The 19,187-nt window shown below is 31.2% G+C and overlaps 2 protein-coding genes and 1 non-coding gene across 10 annotated transcripts; 2 read left to right on the forward strand and 1 right to left on the reverse strand.

Annotated features, from left to right (window-relative positions):
- Nucleotides 1-10,595: 10,595 nt before the first annotated feature.
- LOC111882169 (uncharacterized) lies at nucleotides 10,596-13,818 on the forward strand. Of its 6 annotated transcripts, none has more exons than XR_006189502.2 (14): nucleotides 10,605-10,688; nucleotides 10,771-10,834; nucleotides 11,097-11,238; nucleotides 11,358-11,494; nucleotides 11,596-11,633; nucleotides 11,727-11,806; nucleotides 11,895-11,962; nucleotides 12,053-12,365; nucleotides 12,443-12,555; nucleotides 12,637-12,702; nucleotides 12,925-13,015; nucleotides 13,120-13,237; nucleotides 13,348-13,385; nucleotides 13,486-13,584. XR_006189502.2 is itself a non-coding variant. In XM_023878520.2 (14 exons), exons 1-14 carry the CDS (start codon nucleotides 10,672-10,674, stop codon nucleotides 13,670-13,672), a joined length of 1,422 nt encoding a protein of 473 aa, XP_023734288.1. In that variant the 5' UTR covers nucleotides 10,605-10,671; the 3' UTR covers nucleotides 13,673-13,818. The 6 variants fall into 6 exon arrangements, 5 of the variants coding, with proteins under 5 accessions (XP_052625923.1, XP_023734288.1, XP_052625924.1 ...); XM_023878520.2 differs by having other exon boundaries at nucleotides 13,120-13,187; nucleotides 13,486-13,818; XM_052769960.1 differs by having other exon boundaries at nucleotides 10,611-10,688; nucleotides 10,776-10,834; nucleotides 13,120-13,187; nucleotides 13,486-13,818.
- Nucleotides 13,819-15,503: 1,685 nt separating this feature from the next.
- LOC111882170 (uncharacterized) lies at nucleotides 15,504-18,042 on the forward strand. 3 transcript variants are annotated; one of them, XM_042900359.2, is made up of 9 exons: nucleotides 15,504-15,655; nucleotides 15,863-16,004; nucleotides 16,128-16,337; nucleotides 16,413-16,525; nucleotides 16,608-16,673; nucleotides 17,245-17,335; nucleotides 17,441-17,508; nucleotides 17,588-17,625; nucleotides 17,724-18,042. In XM_042900359.2, the coding sequence occupies exons 2-9, from the start codon at nucleotides 15,884-15,886 to the stop codon at nucleotides 17,926-17,928; spliced, it is 912 nt and encodes a 303-aa protein (XP_042756293.1). In that variant the 5' UTR covers nucleotides 15,504-15,655; nucleotides 15,863-15,883; the 3' UTR covers nucleotides 17,929-18,042. The 3 variants fall into 3 exon arrangements, with proteins under 3 accessions (XP_042756293.1, XP_052625930.1, XP_042756292.1); XM_042900358.2 differs by having other exon boundaries at nucleotides 15,538-15,711; XM_052769970.1 differs by lacking the exon at nucleotides 17,724-18,042 and having other exon boundaries at nucleotides 15,537-15,711; nucleotides 17,563-17,624.
- A 358-nt stretch (nucleotides 18,043-18,400) lies between these two features.
- Nucleotides 18,401-18,474, reverse strand: TRNAN-GUU (transfer RNA asparagine (anticodon GUU)). Its single transcript has one exon. It is a non-coding gene; the product is annotated as a tRNA-Asn (tRNA).
- Nucleotides 18,475-19,187: the final 713 nt, after the last annotated feature.

The raw sequence follows: 19,187 nt of genomic DNA on the forward strand, positions 1-19,187 counted from the left end.
AAAAAAAATAAAGCAGTACACATGAATAATATATTATGAATGTTGTTTATATGATATATTTACATATAAATATTATATGGTATATTATGTTTACATAATATATACATGTGTAAATGTACATTTACATGTGAATATTATATAATATATTTACAAGTTAATATACGTTTTTTATATTAGTAATTTATGTGATAGTCGTTAACTTGATCCGTCTCCAAAATAGGCATAATCCAAAGGCTAGGACAATGTTGAGTTAAACTCTAAGCCCATATCCTAGGTATCGTAGAGTATACTTGTGTGCTTATTTATATGGTGCATATCGTTAGCACTAACGTCGGTTAGCTTATTGTGATTTCTTCACATAAATTTGCTTATATATAACAAATAATATATATGACTCTTTAATGGAAAACCAAGACAAAGGAAAGAGAATCACACACAATATGATCAATTGATGATAAGTATAGCAAAATGAATGCATGTCATCTCATGATCAATGCCACAATCCACAAAACCATAATACAAACATCTATATTCGGTTTATACATTTTTTATGCACATATAGATAACAATAACACAATTTACAACTAAGCATGTAAACTCGACCTAATGTGCATCGGTTTTATAAATAAAACCTTGAAGTAGCCTTGATTTCACTATGTGTGATTCCATGAGGTTTAGTCATCACTTTTCACAAGTTCATGCTATCTTGCTTAATACATATAGGGATATATAGAGTAAGGGATAATGTCATAAAAAGCCTTAAGTTTGACAGAAAATGTCGGTTTTACCCTTCGGCAGATTTTTGGTTCGTTTATACCACAAATTTGTCATTTTTTTGTTGCTTTTGCCGTTGTTACCTGCAATAGCAGGTTTCCAGGTTATCATGAATTATTTTTTTGCGAAAAAACCCTTAAGTTTACAAATATTTTGTAAAAAAAACCCTTAAGATTATAAACAAATAAAATATAAATATATATTCAAAATTTGATAAAACTAAATAGTTTTCTACTAAAACATATTTTTAGTTTTACATATGGTAACTTTTATATTGGTTTGATATAAACTTTTTGTATTTAAATTTTAAAAAAGTTACCTAGTTTTAACAAAATTTGAATATATTTCTTAATTAATACTTCAACTTTTCAAAACAAAATTAAAAAACATTTGTTAGTTAATATTTAATTATGCTAAAATAATTAATATGAATAATATGGTATCAAGTACATTTAATTATTTTTTTTAAAAGGTAAATAAAAATATTTTATATGTTTAAAAAGTTTGTATTTCAGAAATACTAACATATCATATTTTTTATATGTTTAAATACATAATAATATTATCATATTTTTTTATATAAAAATATCATAAACATTTTAAACCTCAAAAATAAATATAAACATTTTAAACATATAAAATATAAATATATTTGTCTAATTTATTATATAAATATATTTATTTTTATAAAAAAATATGATAGTTTATTATTTCTAAAATACAAACCTTTTAAACATATAAAATATTTTTATTTTTCTTTTAAAAAATTTATTCAATGTAACTAATGTCATATTATTATTAGCTAACTGACATTTTTTATAGTTGCTTTGAAAAGTTTAAGTATTAATTAATAAATATATTTAAATTTTGATAAAACTAGGTAACTTTTTTAAAATTTAAATATAAAAACTTTATATCGAACAAATATAAAATTTACCGTACATAAAGCTAAAAATATGTTTCAGTAGAAAACTATTTAGTTTTATAAAATTTTGAATATATATTTATATTTTATATGTTTATAATCTTAAGGGTTTTTTTTTTTTGCAAAATATTTTAAACTTAAGGGGTTTTTCGCAAAAAATAATTCATAGTAACCTGGAAACCTACCATTGCAGGTAACAAGGGCAAAATCGACAAAAAAATGACAAGTTTGCGGTATAAACGAACCAAAAATCTGCCGAAGGGTAAAACCGACATTTTCTGCCAAACTTAAGGTTTTTTTATGACATTATCCATAGAGTAAAGTCTCAATATTTTCATCGATTTAACGTAAAAGTCCTAAACTTTATTTTTTTGACAATAAAGTTTCAACTACCGGCAGTTTTTGACACTTTTACCATTTTTTTTCGGTTAACCGGTAATTAGGACTTTTTTGTTAAACAAATAAAGTTTAGAACTTTCTTGTCAAATCGTGAATTAGGACTTTACTGTCAAAAAATAATGTTTAGGGTTTTTTTGTCAAATCGTTGAAAATATTGAGACTTTAGTTTATATATCCCTTTTTTGGTTAGAAATTTAATGTTATGATAGTCTTTAAGCATAAGAGTTATTGAAACATGCTCTAGTCAGCTAGATCCTATTGAAATCCTTAACGTGTGTTTTTTGTTAAATAGTTTTTTAATCTCAACTCACATCCTATTGAAATACATATATGTGGAAAGTACTATCAAAACTCATATCCCCTCCATTTTTAGGTTGTCTAACATCATTCCATGGTGGAAAATATTTCCAACCTAATGTCATTTACCAAAACTTTCCATAATGATAACATATTTTAAAAAGCTCATTTTTTGGTTAAATCCATTGATTAATGGTTTACTTCAATCTAGATGGTATAATGTAAATAACTAAGGCCGGTCCAGACGGTGGGCAACCCGGGCGACCGTCCAGGGCCCATGTCTCCAGGGGGCCCAAAATTTATGGGCTATGTAGTGTGTGTGTGTGTGTGTGTGTATATATATATATATATATATATATATATATATATAATTACCGAAATAATTTTTAAGGCCTAAAGTTGGTTTAAACTCAAACCAGCTCAAAAGATATTTTTTGAATCTTTATTATATTTGTCTTTAAGGGGCCCTTTTTTTCTTTTCGCTCCGGGCCCTATATACGTTTGGACCGGCCCTGTAAATAACTAACACACTAAATCATCATAATGAGCCTAAATTGTTGGGTTTATTCAAAAACCGGTTTCTAATTATGCTAAAAATGGCAATGGAAGCTTTAAGATATTAAATAACATAAAACCTTTTTATACCCACCAAGGATCCTTTTGTATTTATAAAAAGATTAAACCAACCATATAATGGAAATAATAATAGTTTTTTGTAGAACTTGATTCCTCAAGGGAAAGTTGGAAGTTAATGAAATGTTGGTAATAACACTAAAATGTGCTCATCTAAAAGTATATACCAATATATCATCAAGTAGATTATAATGCTCTTTCTTCTTGTATTAAGTGTTTCTTAAGAATTTAATAACTATTACCAAATTAGCCTTAAGAAGAAGCACTTATGAAACACCAACTTACTTGCAAGTCCTTCAAAAGAAAGCAATAGGATGGAGTAAATGGAGAGAGTTTGGCTAAGAGGTACAAAGAAAGAAAAATCTAGCTCAAAAGTGAGTCTTTACTTTTCTTATATACTTACACATATGTACTAAGAAGCACACTTCCATTAAATGTAAAAACATGACACACAAGCAACCAAACACCCTTTAGGGGTTTCATCGACTTTAAGGAAGAAAAAAAGAGGGTGGAGTGATTTTCACTTCATCTCATTTTCCAACATGTAAATGGATTATATTAATGAACTTCAGTAAGTTCAAAATAAATATACACAGCGTATGAATAAGTTATTAGTTGATTACTCTCTTATAATTTTTTTTTCATAAAATAATAAAATATAATTAACTATGCAATAATTATAAATATTTATTAAGATCAAATCTTCACAATATTAAATTAACATGTACTTGTTATTGGTGTGAGTCTATAAGATCATATGTTACTAACATATATCATTTTATAATGATTCCTGAACATATAGATCTTTCATAAATATCATCAATTAACAATTAATTTGACATACATTGTAACCACTTGAACATTATCACATTTGGGTGAGTATATGCTTTTTGCACATTAGCTGATAATATATATAGTAACCATCGTAACTAATAAGCATGTAATGAGTTGTAACATCCCGATGATTTGTAAAAACTTAAACCCTAAGTTCACATACAACTTAAAAGGATCTATGTTCTCACTATGATTTGCAACAAACAATTAAATATCAAGAACCCTAAAAGTTGTAACATCCCGATGGCGAGGTACTTCTAATATTAACCCTATAATTTATTTATGTTGCATTTTGGTCCCTAAGTTCAAGATTGTATGCAAAGGGCCCTAGTGACAGTTTCGTAAATTTGGCATTGGGGAGTACGCCATGTGTGTGTGTACGCTGAGCGTACTAAGGCACGCCCTAGTACGCAGGGCGTACATCAGTGTACCCAAGGAGTACTTTCCAGATAGGGGAACCCTAATTTTTAGGGGTTGGCTCGTATTTAAACACTCTTATGGCCTCACTTCCTTCACCTCATCTGCCTCCATCCCTCTTATATGTTTTTCCTTCACCTTGAGAAGTCCTTTCCAAGCTTAGAGTGTGTATTTTGGTGCCTTAGAAAAAAGAAGAAAGGAAACAATCTCATATTGAAGGAGTGAAGCACTTGGATCTAGGATTTCTACATCATTTGCAACCTTTCTAAGGTATAAAGATGCAACTTTATCCCTCTAGCATATAGATCTGGATTTGGATGTATTTATGAAGCTTTTTGGTCCCAAAATGTTAGATCTTGAACATGGCATGTTCTTGACGTTTATGTTGTCCTTTCAGACCCTAGGAAGGGTCTTAAGTCATAAAAATGGGTTCCAAATGGTTAGTTTTGCTTCATGCATCATTTAGAAGGTCTGAATTGAATAAGAACTTGAGTTAAGCCCTTATTGGACATGCTAAGTCATAAAGTTGGAGACTTTATGACTCCTTAGAGTATTCTAGCCATGGATCTGAATTATGGACATAAGAGCTTTAACCATTAAGCTCTTAATAGATTTTTGGACTTCGGGGAGTACGCCCCGCATACGAAATCAACCACGCCGATGGTGGTCAACATGCGAGGATGGATTACGCCCAACGTACCTTCGGAGTACGCCCCGCATACTCGCACTGGGTCAATTCGGTTGGGTTGACTCGACTGGGTTGACTCAGTTGACTAGTTGGTTTGACCAATTGTCACACCCCGAAACCGAAGGCGGAAATGTTCCGGGGCGAAGGTGACGTTATGTAAAGTATCACAACCAATGTACGTAGTAAGCATAGTAAACACAACCATTACATTACATAGAAGTATTTACATTTGTTTGAAAGCGAAATAATACATGTTTTACATATACATTAGTATAACAAAAGTAAAGACGAGACTGCTAAAATACTCCGTCTTCTCCAAAAGATCGCGGGGTACCTGTCTAACGTGAACCTGAGAATACAAGCAGTTTTAGAAATATCAACATAAAGTTGGTGAGTTCATAACCATATTTGAAAGGAAAACCAGTTATTTAATCTTGTGGTAAATACTTCATTTCCTTTGATAAAGATTTCTGTAATATCGAAAACCATTGTTACTGAGTTATGAAATACATAAGCATGTTTTCCCAGAAAATCCCATATTTTCTAACATGTAAGTCGATTTCCTTAAGATAAGAAAAACCCTGACTAATCACCAGTAAGTTAAGAAAACCAAGAGTACGAAAGTAGGTAGTTTTAATACATAAAACTATAGATTAAGAACTCTAGAATACCCTCGAGTACGAAAGTAGGTAGTTTTAATACATAAAACTATAGATTAAGAACTCTGAAATACCCTCCAGTACGAAAGTAGGTAGTTTTAATACATAAAACTATAGATTAAGAATCTGGAATACCCTCCAGTATGAAAGTAGGTAGTCTTATTACATAAATAAGACTATAGAAGAAAGAAAGAAATTCGTGAATAAAACTAATTAGTTTAATACGTATTGTGAGTCGTATAACCATACTGATTTGACCCGTGACCTCCTTGACATTCTTCAGGCGTCGAACGATATCCGAAATTTGTCACCCCAGGCGTGCCCGCCTAACTGTAGCTAGCAGTTAAGGTGTGAGATTGTCAGTCTCGAATAGATCTATCCACAAATTCCACACTCTCCCTCCAAGAGACTCTGGTTATACTTCCGGAGAGGATTTACTGGTACCCCGAAGGGTATAATGAAGACGAATCTTACAAGCTAGTATTAAATAATTCACGGTACACTTGGTCGTTATTGAATTTCGAAATTGTTTGGAACAATCGTAGAGTATAAATAATTAAATACAAAGTAATTATTTAGCATGATACTCTAGGTTAACAAGGATAAACTAAATCAGACGTAGTTTATATATAGACTTTGCATGAAAATCTGAATCCGTAAAACAAGTAATAAAGATCCCAAATTATTCCCATAATAATTTAAATGATTTGATAAGTTCCTACACTGTTTTGAAAACTATGTAATTATATTCAGAAAACGTCCCTTATGCTCCCCATATTACAAAAGGGATAAAATATCTAAAGTTTGTCAGAAATTCATATAATTACATCAGTTTTAAGTTTTGAAAACCTTTATGATTTGCTTGTATTCCCCCCTCCCATGAAAACTTGAAAAACTCGGAAAAATGTAGGGGTATGAACTCACCAGTCGAGAAATGTGCCGGTTGGATGCTAAGTGTCAGTTTAGGGCTTGAATACGCGCGAGGATCCTATGTAATCATGAGGAGATACATAATTGTATCTAATTAGACTTTGAACTACTAATTAAATAAGATAATACATTCCGAGGCGCGATAAAACTTTATCTCAAGTGTTTAGAATGATCTGGGTTGCATCTAAGGGTGTGTAGGGCCTAATTATGGGTTTGCTCTTCAAGAGTAAACTCTTTGAGGAGTTTACGGCCCAATGAACATATCCCCACGAGTTTATGGCCGTAAACTCATGGGTGGTGTGTTTTTGGGTGCTAAATGGTCTTATAATGCATAAGGGGAGGTTCTAGGGTTGATTCCATGGCTTAGGAAGTGATCGGGACTTGAAATGACCTTGGAAAAGGGGTTTACGGTTCTTGAAGGACACTTGGGGAGTTTACTGCCATAAACACATGATTTTACGGCCGTAAACTCATGCTTGGTCCATTCTTCATGCGATTTGGTGGTTGTAGGTTAAGCATGCTAAGTTCTAGACCCAAATCTAAGTCATACAAGGTGTTAGGGGCACTTAAACACCATTTGGAGGTGTTTATGGTCTATGAAGGGGTGTTTACGGTCCAAGAATGTTCTTGGGCCGTAAACTCAAGTTTACTCCCCAAATGGTAAGATTTTGGTGTTCTAAGTCCATTCATGCAAGCCCCTAAGTCATATCTAAGCACTAGAAGTGATTTGGAAGGGTTTTGGGGCTTCAAAACCCTCATATAGGAGTTCACGGTTTTGGGAGATGTTCCCAAACCGTAAACACATGTTCTTGATGCATTTGGATGATTTAAACACGAATTTGCATGATAAACAAGCTTAATAACAAGCTAGGATAGATTACTTACCAATTTGGAGCTTGAAAGGGGTGTTTTTGGATCAAACTCGAGTTTTAGAGAGAGAGTAGTGAGAGAAAGTGTTTTAAGAGAGTGAAAAAGCTTCAAAATGTGGTCACTCAATCCCTTATATAAGGGTTGAGTTTATGGCCCGGTGGAAATCTACCCGATACCGACGTTACACAGAGCTTTTGGTTGTACCCGATTATTTTGTCGTAACCCGACTTAGTTGAAACTAAAAAATTTCCAAAAGAATATTGAGGATGTTTTGACGTGTTTCTAATGCGTTCCGACACTTATGAAGTTAAAAGTAAAAGTCGCAATTTAATTAACTTAACCCAAAAGTTAACGGAAAAATCTTAATAAAAATAAATTTTATTAACGGTAATGGAATATTGTGACGGAATAAATTTCGGGTTGTCACACCAATTGACTTTCACTTTGACCAAGTTTGACTTTAAGGGTATTTTGGGATTTTGATGGAGATTGGTCATTTGCTTGGAATAGGAGTTGGTTAGAGAGAGTTGAGATTCAGAGTTGGGACCTAATCAGCTTTGTCCAGTTTGTGAGGTGAGTTTTCCTCACTGTGTTTGCATGTCGAAGGCACCAAGGCCGACCCTTTGGATTTAATATCCTGTTATGTGATAGTATGTTATCGTGTTGTAGTGACTGTTAGATCAATATCTTGGTATATAGGATGTTGTTATGTTTATTGATCTGTAGATCACCTTTAGTCCTTCCATTTTTAATTAATCCAATTAATTCCAAAATTAATTCTGATTATTTTTTAATCAAACAATACTATTTCTAATTAATATATTATTCTCATAATATATTAATAAACTATTTATTTTGATTTCTATTTAATTTATTAATCATATAATAAATTAATAAATCAATATCTCTCTCTAAAAAACATTCCTGTCAATTACTAGGTTTGAGGGCAACCCAAAAGGACGCTGCTAGTAATTCAAGATCATACTACTTTAGTTATTAACTTAGACACCTAATTCAACACCTATATATAGATAGCCACGCATTGCGGTTGGAATGTGATGTAAGTTACATTATTAGCCTGCTCATTTACATACTACGCTTATACTACCAACACTTACTTAACCGATTATGTTGTAGATCTCATTGCTGGTAGAGCGTATACAGGATGACGCTCGGTGGACGGTTATAACGAAAACTTTCAACACTGATACATTCAACTGAATTAACATGGCTGACGGATCCGTTTACCAAACTTGAGCAGACTGCAATACAATATAATTATGTTTCAATAACATTACCTAAGTATGTACGTACTAAAATGTTATTTGATGTTTCATTATTTATAACTTTTTTTTTGTAGATTTACATCTCAATGATATACCAATTGCTCACTAGTTTTTGGGTGTTTTGAATTTGAAGACTTTCCAAATGATAACATACGATAGTCATTGGAAGAGCGACTACTTTTCAGAAACCCATGATTGGTTTATCAGTATGCGAGCCTGAATCCACAGGTTGCTAGTGGGTATCAAATATTGGGGGTACCGAAGAAAGTGATGCAATCCCACTTGAGAGTTTCAACATGACCCTCGAATAGACGCCACAAGTACCATAACATATTGATGGTAGATGAGGTTGTGGGGTGTTTTGTGTTGGTTCCTAGAAGCGTTGATCACTGGGAAGTCGTATTCTATAGACGATCCAAGCTACATGAGCTATGTTATATCATAAACGACTGACAAAATTTTGGAGTATAAGGAATAAGATGATTTGTACATTGTAATGTTACTTGAAACAAATCCTTTTAGTTTATAAATTTATTTGGTTTTTGTTGATTTTAAGATAATCACTTGTATTTTATTTAATATATAAACAAAACTTCTAAAAAAAACAAAATACATTTAATCAAGGTCCGGAATGAAGTATACATTATATAAAAGGAAATTGAGTAATCTAACCCTTAAAAAAAACAAGTTTTTCGGAACCATAGACCGAAATCATACTTCGGAACTGTATTCCAGAAAATATGATTACTTTAAAATAAAAATAAATAAATAAATAATACACCATTTACAAGGGTTAGATTACTTAATTTCCCTAATATTTTTATTATGTTTGTATTTTTTAAAAGATATATATACACTAAAATCCCAATATTTTCATCGATTTGATAAGAAAGTCATAAACTTTATTTTTTTAACAGTAAAGTCTAAATTACCGGCAGTTTTTGACATTTTTACCTTTTTTTCCGGTTAGTCGGTAATTAAAATTTTTTTGTCAAAAAAAAATTAAAGTTTAGGATTTTCTTGTCAAATCGTCAATTAAGATTTTACTGTAATTTTTTTTTTAAGATTTTCTTGTCAAATCGTTGAAAATATTGGGACTTTAGTATATATATCCCTTTTTTTGTTAGAAATTTAATGGTATGATACTTTTTAAGCATTAGAGTTATTGAAAACTTCTTTAGTCAGCTAGATCCTATTGAAATCCTTAACGTTTGCTTCTTGTTAAATCGTTTTTTTTTTAATCTCAGCAAACCAACATTGAAAAAAACGAAGATAATTAAGAAAGAAAGAATCAGGGCTGTGTTGGTTTTTTGCAGTCCCAAAAATGGAGAAATAAGAAACTGAAAAAAAAAATGAAATTGCCCTTCTTTCCATTCTTCACATTCATACATTTGTTACTAGGCATGTGTTGTTTGTGTTTGTATAATCTGTCCCCACTTTTTAGTTCAAGATTTGGCGGCGAAGCAAGAAAAAAGTTTTATAAGCGTTTTCACCCTTTCTCGCACTCTCTTTTGCATATGTTTCTCATGATCGTAATTGTGTCTGGGTAAAGATGATGACGGTAAAAAAAACATTGGTGTTACAACAAAAGTCACAACTAAAAGTTTTTGGGTTACGAAAATACACTAAAGTCCTAATATTTTCAACGATTTGACAAGAATGTCCTAAACTTTATTTTTGTGACAGTAAAGTCATAATTGACGATTTGACAAGAAAGTCATAAAGCTTATTTGTTTGACAAAAAAAATTCTGATTACCGGCTAACCGGAAAAAAATGATAAAAGTGTTAAAAAATACCAGTAATTTGGACTTTAATGTTAAAAAATTTAAGTTTAGGCTTGTCAAATAGATAAAAATATTGAAACTGTATATATATATTTTTTTAAATAAAAATAAGTGAAAAGATATAAGCTAGTCGTTTCCCAACTCTAAGACGGTGGCGGCGGCGGGGAAACATCGATGTTAGCTCTATTCCGGTACAATTTCTTCTTTCAGCGATCATATCATTACTTTATGCATATATCGACTCCACTGTTACAAGTTCAATTATTGTTTCAGAGTAGAACGTGCTCTGAATTTCACAATCCCATATCATATATCCAAGTCAGCACCCTACTTTCAGGTTCAGCGGTCTTTCGAATTCTTTCCACAGGGATATGTTAAACCGATAAATTATTGTTCTTAATTCGCTCGTTAGCGAGTATCTTACGCGTAACTAGTTTATGAATACTGTTTTCGTTCTTGAAATCAGGTAGACTTTAGAACTAGCTGAATTTAATATCGAATTTGCTGCGAAAAAGAACAAATTCCTGCTTGTATCGTGGAGTTTAAAGGTTAAGAGCTTATTTGAAGCAGGCAATGTTAATGATTCTTTTTAATGGCAGAAATGCTACTCGTGTGGGGGTATGAACAATAAGTATAACATGATTGGTGGAAGCAGCAATAAAACATCTGCAGAGAAGAAAAAACATAAATCGATTGCTTCTGTATGGAGACCCGTGTCTATGCAGTCTTGTTCAGCTGATGGTGAGTATTTATTCTTCTATTTGGATGAACTTTTTTCAAAGCGATTATTTTGATGTGAATAATCACAATCGTAATCAGTTTATTAAAGTTAGAAATATGAATTTTGCATCTATGTCAAGATCGCCATGGTGGAGCTGAAGTAGGTAGTAAACTGGCTGAACCACAAATTGGTCCTGCAATATTATCTGATAAAGAAGAAGACAATGCATTCAAAGGGTCAGTGTCTTCTACAGATAACCATTCAATCTCTTTAGAGGTGAAGCTTTAGATATCTGTTTTTTCCCTTGAATTGTGAACTTACACTTAGTTATCCTTGTAATTCATGTACTTTCCTTATTTGGTTTCTTTATCATGTAGGTAGGGTCTTCCTTGTTTCGGTTCATCAAAGGAAAAGGGTACCTCTGGCATTTCCACTTGTTATATTCTAGTTATTTACGTATGCTACCACTAAACATAATACTTTCTTCATAAATCATAATCCTCCACAGGGGTTATGTGCAATCAAACATTGAAGAAGAGATGGGGGTTAAAATAATATTTCCATCATCAAGAAAGGAAGAATCAATAAGTATGTTTCTTGAATCTTGCATTCATTACATATATAAGAAATTTATATTCCCATCTAATTTTGAAGAACTATTTAAACATTTTCACAGTCATCGAAGGCACTTCTCCTGATAGTGTAACTAGAGCTTCAGAAAGAATACAACTCATAATTGATGAGGTCAATTGCTTTTTTATCTTGCTTAAGTGAAAATCTTTCTTAGCTTCCATTTTACATAACATGCTGATGTGGCCATGTGGGAATTTACAGACTGTCAAAAGTTCAGCTCTTGACTACTCACACTTCATATCACTTCCACTGGCTATAAATCCTCAATTGGTTGATAAGCTTGTCAACTTTCAAAATTCAATATTAGGGTTACATGATAATACTTCCAATGAAGATACATCAGAAGAAGAAAACGTGGACAAAAAATTAGGTGAATCTATTCTCACACTTAAAGCTCAAGAAGATAGTGGAAATGTGAAAGTGGATGTTACTAAAATACCCCTTGTAAGTTATCCTCCAAAATCCTCTGCTACATCCACTTCAGGCTCAAAGCCAAAGACTTCCACATTATCCGGTATGTGAGCAGAATTATCCTTATAATGTAATTTTCCGTTTTGTTCATTTTATTAATTATTTTTTTTGTGTAAACAGAATTAGGAATAGATAAATCGATTTTTATTAAGCCAAAGACATTTCACTTAACTGTGCTCATGTTAAAGTTGTGGAACAAGGAGAGAGTTGATGCTGCAGTCAAGATATTTGAGGTCAATTCAGTTGTTAAACTTTGTTGACTGATAATATATTTGAGATGAATTAAATGTTTTATAAATTTTTTTATGACACAGGGCATTGCAGGTGAAATAATGGATGCATTAGATGGCCGACCTGTATCTATTAAGCTTAAGGGGCTAGTAAGAATCCTTATTTAGTTGATATATAGGATTCATAACCCAAATTAATTTATTAATAATATAGATATAAAATGATTGATTGGAATTTTTTTTATTAAACAACTTATATTATCTAATCCAGTTCAGATTCTTAAAGTCGCTATAGTTGATTGGAATTTTTTTATTATTTCTTTTATAAAGAACATGGAGCCAATGTTCTTGATTTATACTTTCTTCTTTCAGGATTGTATGAGAGGATCTCTTGCTAAAGCTCGTGTTCTTTATGCTCCTGTTGAAGTAATAGGTGGTGAAGATAGGCTTTTGCGGGCTTGCAGTATCCACGTATTATGTGCATTTTTATTTATTTTCTTTTTAATCGAAGTAAAAGAAAAAAAACAACATTGAAAATTATTCGTGTTTTTTCCTGAGCTTTCTTAGAAGTCATCACTGAAGCTTTTACAGAAGGTGGCCTTGTTCTTGAAAAAGATGCCAAACAAGCATTAAAGGTAGGTGAATGTCATTTCTTTTTGACGTAATGGGAACACGACTTAATCTGGTAAGCTATATATATATATATATATATATATATATATATATATATATATATATATATATACACACACACACACACACACTATATGAGTGTTTCTTTTTTACTCAATGCAGTTGCATGCAACGGTTATGAATGCGAGACACAGGAAAAGGTTCTTCTATTTATTTATCTTTTTGGTTGTTGGATTATATAGTTTTTATTATGCTATTTCATTATAAAAGTGAATAAAGGGAATTAATTATATTGATTAGGACTAAGACGACAAAAAAGTATGATTCATTTGATGCTCGAGGTGTTATGGAGAAATATGGTTCAGAGGAATGGGGGGAGTATTTGATCAGTGAAGTTCATCTTTCACAAAGGTTTGTGTTTGATGAAGATGGCTACTACCATCGTTGTGCCTCTATTCTGCTCCCTCAGAATGTGCAAGTAGATTAGTTATTTGTTTTTGATTAATGATTTGAAGATCATGGTCATTTTGTTGAATATTTTGTATCAATTGCTAATAGGTGAATAAATATGTATGAAATGGTTTTGTTTTCAAACATTTTATATATTGACGAAATCGATAGAAAATTAATCAACATATATTGTTATAAGGGAATAAATCCAAATATGCTACAGTAAAACAAACATGACCCATGGTTACCAAAGCATTTACTTGTCCACCAAAACTCATCTTAGTATGCTATAGTAAAACAAACAACCGGATAAAAGTGGTCTGCAAAAATAGCAATTGAATAGTCTGCGAGAAAACACATTTATGGTATTTTTGAAAAAGTGGCCTATGAAAATACCCATTTAACGGTATTTTTGCAAAATGATATGCAAAAGAGTAAATTATATGAATGGTCCCTATATCTTTTTAACTCGGAAGGTCCCTAATGTTTGTTTTTGTTATGTGTTTGGTCCCTATTGTTTATTTTTATTACGCGCTTGGTCCCTTTATTACCTAAAAATACTATTATTTAAATAAGAAAAAATGGTTGGGTAGGTAAGGTAAGGTGATGGGGGCGGGGTTGGGAGAGTGTTTATTTAAATAAATTAAAAAATCAAGGGCAAAATAGTCTTTTTAAGTAAGACAGAGACCAAGCGCGTAACAAAAACAAACAGTAGGGACCTTCCGAGTTAAAAAAATAAGTTAGAGACCAAACACGCAAATTATCCTAAACCATAGGGGCCATTCGTGTAATTTACTCTAAAATACATATTTCCCGTGTCATTTCTGGAAAAATAACACAATCATTTGCAAATTTATCTTATTTCATAGATATACTGTAACTACCTAAAAATACCTGTAGAATTGGCTAAAAACCTTTTTTGAATCAAAATAGTAAACGTATAAATCACAAAAATCACCCAAGAAACCCATAGAATGACAAGGTATAATTACAAATAACAAAAATCACCCAAAATTAAAATAGGCAAACTCTTATTTTTGCATAAGGTCCATGAGAAAATGGTTGTTTTGTCTATTTTTTTAGTTGGGATATCTTTTTTTGGCGGTTTGGATGAAAACTCACCATTAGATGTGGATTAAATATATATTAAATTACAAGCTACAAAAAAGATGATGAATTATTTTTTGAAATATGTAAAAATTACAAATAAAATGATAGATTGCTTTATTATATATATGTAAAGTTATTAGACTGCTAGGACGGGCAACGCGTTTGCACGTCTGAAAGACGTGACAATCAAAAAACGACGTTATAACGCCTTGTACACCGTCTCCCTCTCATATTATTTGGTGTTATATTAAGAAATGTTATCATGGTCCCAGGAAGTAACGTGAAAATTAACCGATCAAAAGTCATTATCACACACTCTCTCTAACTCTCTTTGTATATCTTAACATGTTATAATATTTGCACACTATTTCCTATTTCCTACGTAAATCAAATAGTGTTAAAGATGACATGACATGTAAGTTGACAAATTTTGGATATGATAACATGTCTGAATATGTTGTCCATACCTAATAGCCTTAATAAACATATAGATTTCTATTTGATATTTGGAAATTGTAAAAAAATTAATTGATTATTTTTTGAAACGTATAAAAAATAGTGAGCCGATAATTATTCATTAAAGTTTGCAAGTTGTAAAAAAATCGAAAAACTATTTTTTTGAAAAATCTAAAATAGTTTAAAAAATATATTATAATGATTAGAGAAAATCTATAAATATTATTGAAATTTAAAAATGTATAAAAGTAATTAAAATAGATAATGTGTATTCTGGTAGAATTTCTTCTTTCAGCGATCATATCAACCGTTTATATATCGACCTCAAGGTTACAAGTTCAATTATTGTTTATTTCACAATTCCGTATCACATATCCAAGTCATCGCCCTACTTTCAGGTTCACCGGTCTTTCGAATTCTTCCCACTGGGATAGGTTAAACCGATGAATTATTGGTATTAATTCTGACGTGTAACTAGTTTATGAATACTGCTTTCGTTCTTGAAATCAGGTAGACTTCGACTTATTTTTCTACATGAAACTAGAACTACCTGAATTTAGTATCGAATTTGCTACGCAAAGGAACAAATTTCTGTTTGGAGTGTAAAAGTTAAGAGCTTATTTGAAGTTGGGAATGTTAACGATATTCTTTTTAATGACAGAGATGCTACTCGTGTGGTCGTATGAACAACCATAAAATGATTGGTGGAAGCAGCAATAAAACATCTTCTGCAGAGAGGCAAAAACAGAAATCAATTGCTTCTGTACGGAGACCTGTGTCTATGAAGTCTAGTTTCGCTAATGGTAAGGATTTATGCCTCTGTTTGGATGAGTTTTTTTTTTTTTTTCAAAGCGATTATTGTGATTTGAAATTTTGAATAATCAGTTTATTAAAGTTTGATATATGAATTTTACATCTATGTCAAGATCGCCATGGTGGAGCTGAAGTAGGTAGCAATCTGGCTGTCAAAAGTTCAGCTCTTGACTACTCACACTTCATATCACTTCCACTCGCTATACATCCTCAATTGGTTGATAAGCTTGTCAAGTTTCAAAGTTCAATATTAGGGTTACATGATAATACTTCCATTAAAGCTTCTACCTCCGCCTCAAAGCCAAAGACTTCCACATTATCTGGTATGTGAGCAGAATTATCCTTATAATACAATTTCCCGTTTATTCATTTTCTTAATTTCCTTTTTGTGTAAACAGAACTTGGAATAGATCAATCGATTTTTATCAAGCCAAAGACATTTCACTTAACTGTGCTCATGTTGAAACTGTGGAACAAGGAGAGAGTTGATGCTGCTGTCAAGATATTTGAGGTCGAATTCAATTGCTAAACTTTGTTGACTGATTCTATATTTGAGATGAATTAAATGTTTTATAAATTTTTTTATGACACAGGGCATTGCAGGTGAAATAATGGATGCGTTAGATGGCCGACCTGTATCTATTAAACTTAAGGGGCTAGTAAGAATCCTTTTATAATTGATATATTAGATTCATAGCCCAGTTTAATTTATTAATAATATAAATATTAAATAATTTATCAAAATTTTTGTAAAACAATTCATTTTACTTGAACATAAACCAAATCGTTGAGATACCTCAAAATAAGGACCAAAATTGCAAAAACCAGCTAAACTCAGGGACCTACTTTCATGTGTCATTGAGTTGGAGAGAAAAAGCAAGAAAGCTGACAATTTTATGTCGATACCCTTACCATGTAAAATAATAGATTAGGGATAATTTCAAAGTACAATGTTTGTAATATAAAGATATGGAGGTATGTTGTAATATAAAGATATGGAAGTATGTTGCTGTTTTCATGCATTTAGCCTTAAAGAAGTTATGAAGCCTTTCCTTTCTCTCCAAATTGTCCCACATTAAGGAGGATCTAAGATTACGTAACTACCCCTATAACTTTAAGCAACTTATATTATCTAATCCAATTCAGATTCTTCAAATCACTATAATCATTGTTATTTCTTTTATTAAGAACATGGAGCCAATGTTCTTGATTTATACTTTCTTCTTTCAGGATTGCTTGAAAGGTTCTCTTGCTAAAGCTCGTGTTCTTTACGCTCCTGTTGAAGTAGTTGGTGGTGAAGATAGGCTTTTGCGAGCTTGCAGTATCCACATTTTTATGTGCATTCTTATTTATTTTCTTTTTAATTGAAGTAATAAGATAAAGCAACAATGAAAATTATTCGTGTTTCTTTCCTGAACCTTCTTAGAAGTCATTACTGAAGCTTTCACGAAAGGTGGCCTTGTTCTTGAAAAAGATGCCAAACAAACATTAAAGGTAGGTGAAGGTCATTTCTTTTTGACTTAATGGGAACATGACTTAATCTAGTAGAGTGTTTCTTTTTTACTCAATGCAGTTGCATGCGACAGTTATGAACGTGAGACATAGAAAAAGGTTCTTCCATTTATTTATCTTTTTGGTTTGTTTGGTTATATAGTTTTTATTTTATTTCTTTATAAAAGTGAATAAAGGGAATTAATTATATTGATTAGGACTAAGATGACAAACCAGTATGATTCATTTGATGCGCGAGGTGTTATGGAGAAATATGGTTCAGAGGATTGGGGGAGGTATTTGATCCGTGAAGTTCATCTTTCTCAAAGGTTTGTGTTTGATGAAGATGGTTACTACCATTGTTGTGCGTCTATTTTGCTCCCTCATAATGCGCATAAATGTATGAAATGGTTTTGTATATGAATATTTTTTGAATAATGATTTGAAGATCATGGTCATATTTATGAATATTTTGTATCAAATGCTAATAGATGAGTGGATAAATGTATGAAATGGTTTTGTTTTCTTCTTCCAAAAGCAGGTATATATTTTATTTTACTTACTTCTATCTTTTGAAAAAGGATTTATTCAAACATTTTATATATCGACCAAATGATAGAAAAGTAATTAACATGTTGTCATTATGGGGATAATTCTATGTATATCGGCTATATCGATAAGAAAAAGCCAAAGTATTAAGTATATTGTCATTTATTGCAATTTGCTCATCTAATACCATTAAGTATATTGTCATTTATTAAGTATATTGTCATATATATATATATATATATATATATATATATATATATATATATATATATATTTCTTACATTGTTCATGGTTTCTTAACAAAAAAAACTATGAAATGCAATTGTTAACAAAAACGGAATGAACGCGCTAGAAGGAGGGGTTGAACCTCCGACCTTGTGGTTAACAGCCACACGCTCTAACCAACTGAGCTATTCCAGCAACTTGTTTGAATATTATGTTGAATCATTGTTGACTTATTAATCAAAATCAGGTAAATATCAATTTCAATTCTGATTTTCTTTTTGTAAATAATCAATATATTAACCCTTGGTTATAAGTATAACATTATATTATTATAATGATAGTTTAGTTCTTATATATAGTAATTTAAGCTGTGTAATTATACATTTTGAGGTGACAGCCAAGCCGTTCAATCCATTTCCTCTTTTGTTTTCTTCTTATTTTATTTAGTTTAACTTGTTAGGTTTAAAACATAACTCTTATCAATCTACTTTTAAATAAATTAAACAAAAACCACACCTTTTATTAAAAAAAAAAAAAAAAAAAAAGCAAAAGACAAGCACGTATGTTTGCTCACAATTTTGGTATTGCGACCTACTTTATTATGTAAATATACAATTTCATTAATACCTTTATCTAGATCTATGACAATATTTTCTCTTTATTTTACATACAACGATAAACATACTTCACATTTCAACAATAATAAATTAAGGTATCTCGTCTAGAAAAATACATCACCTAAAAATAAAATTAACCAATTTCGATTTGACATAAGATGATAATAAATTAATAATTCGTTAAATTGGAATGTGATGTTGTACCTGTACATACTACATAATGGGTTTAATATTACAGCTAACACCCAAGAAAAAGTAACTGGTCAAATTTTATTTGGTCAGAAACATGAG

The sequence above is a fragment of the Lactuca sativa genome, chromosome 1 (assembly GCF_002870075.4).
Source record: "Lactuca sativa cultivar Salinas chromosome 1, Lsat_Salinas_v11, whole genome shotgun sequence".
Classification (NCBI taxonomy): domain Eukaryota; kingdom Viridiplantae; phylum Streptophyta; class Magnoliopsida; order Asterales; family Asteraceae; genus Lactuca; species Lactuca sativa.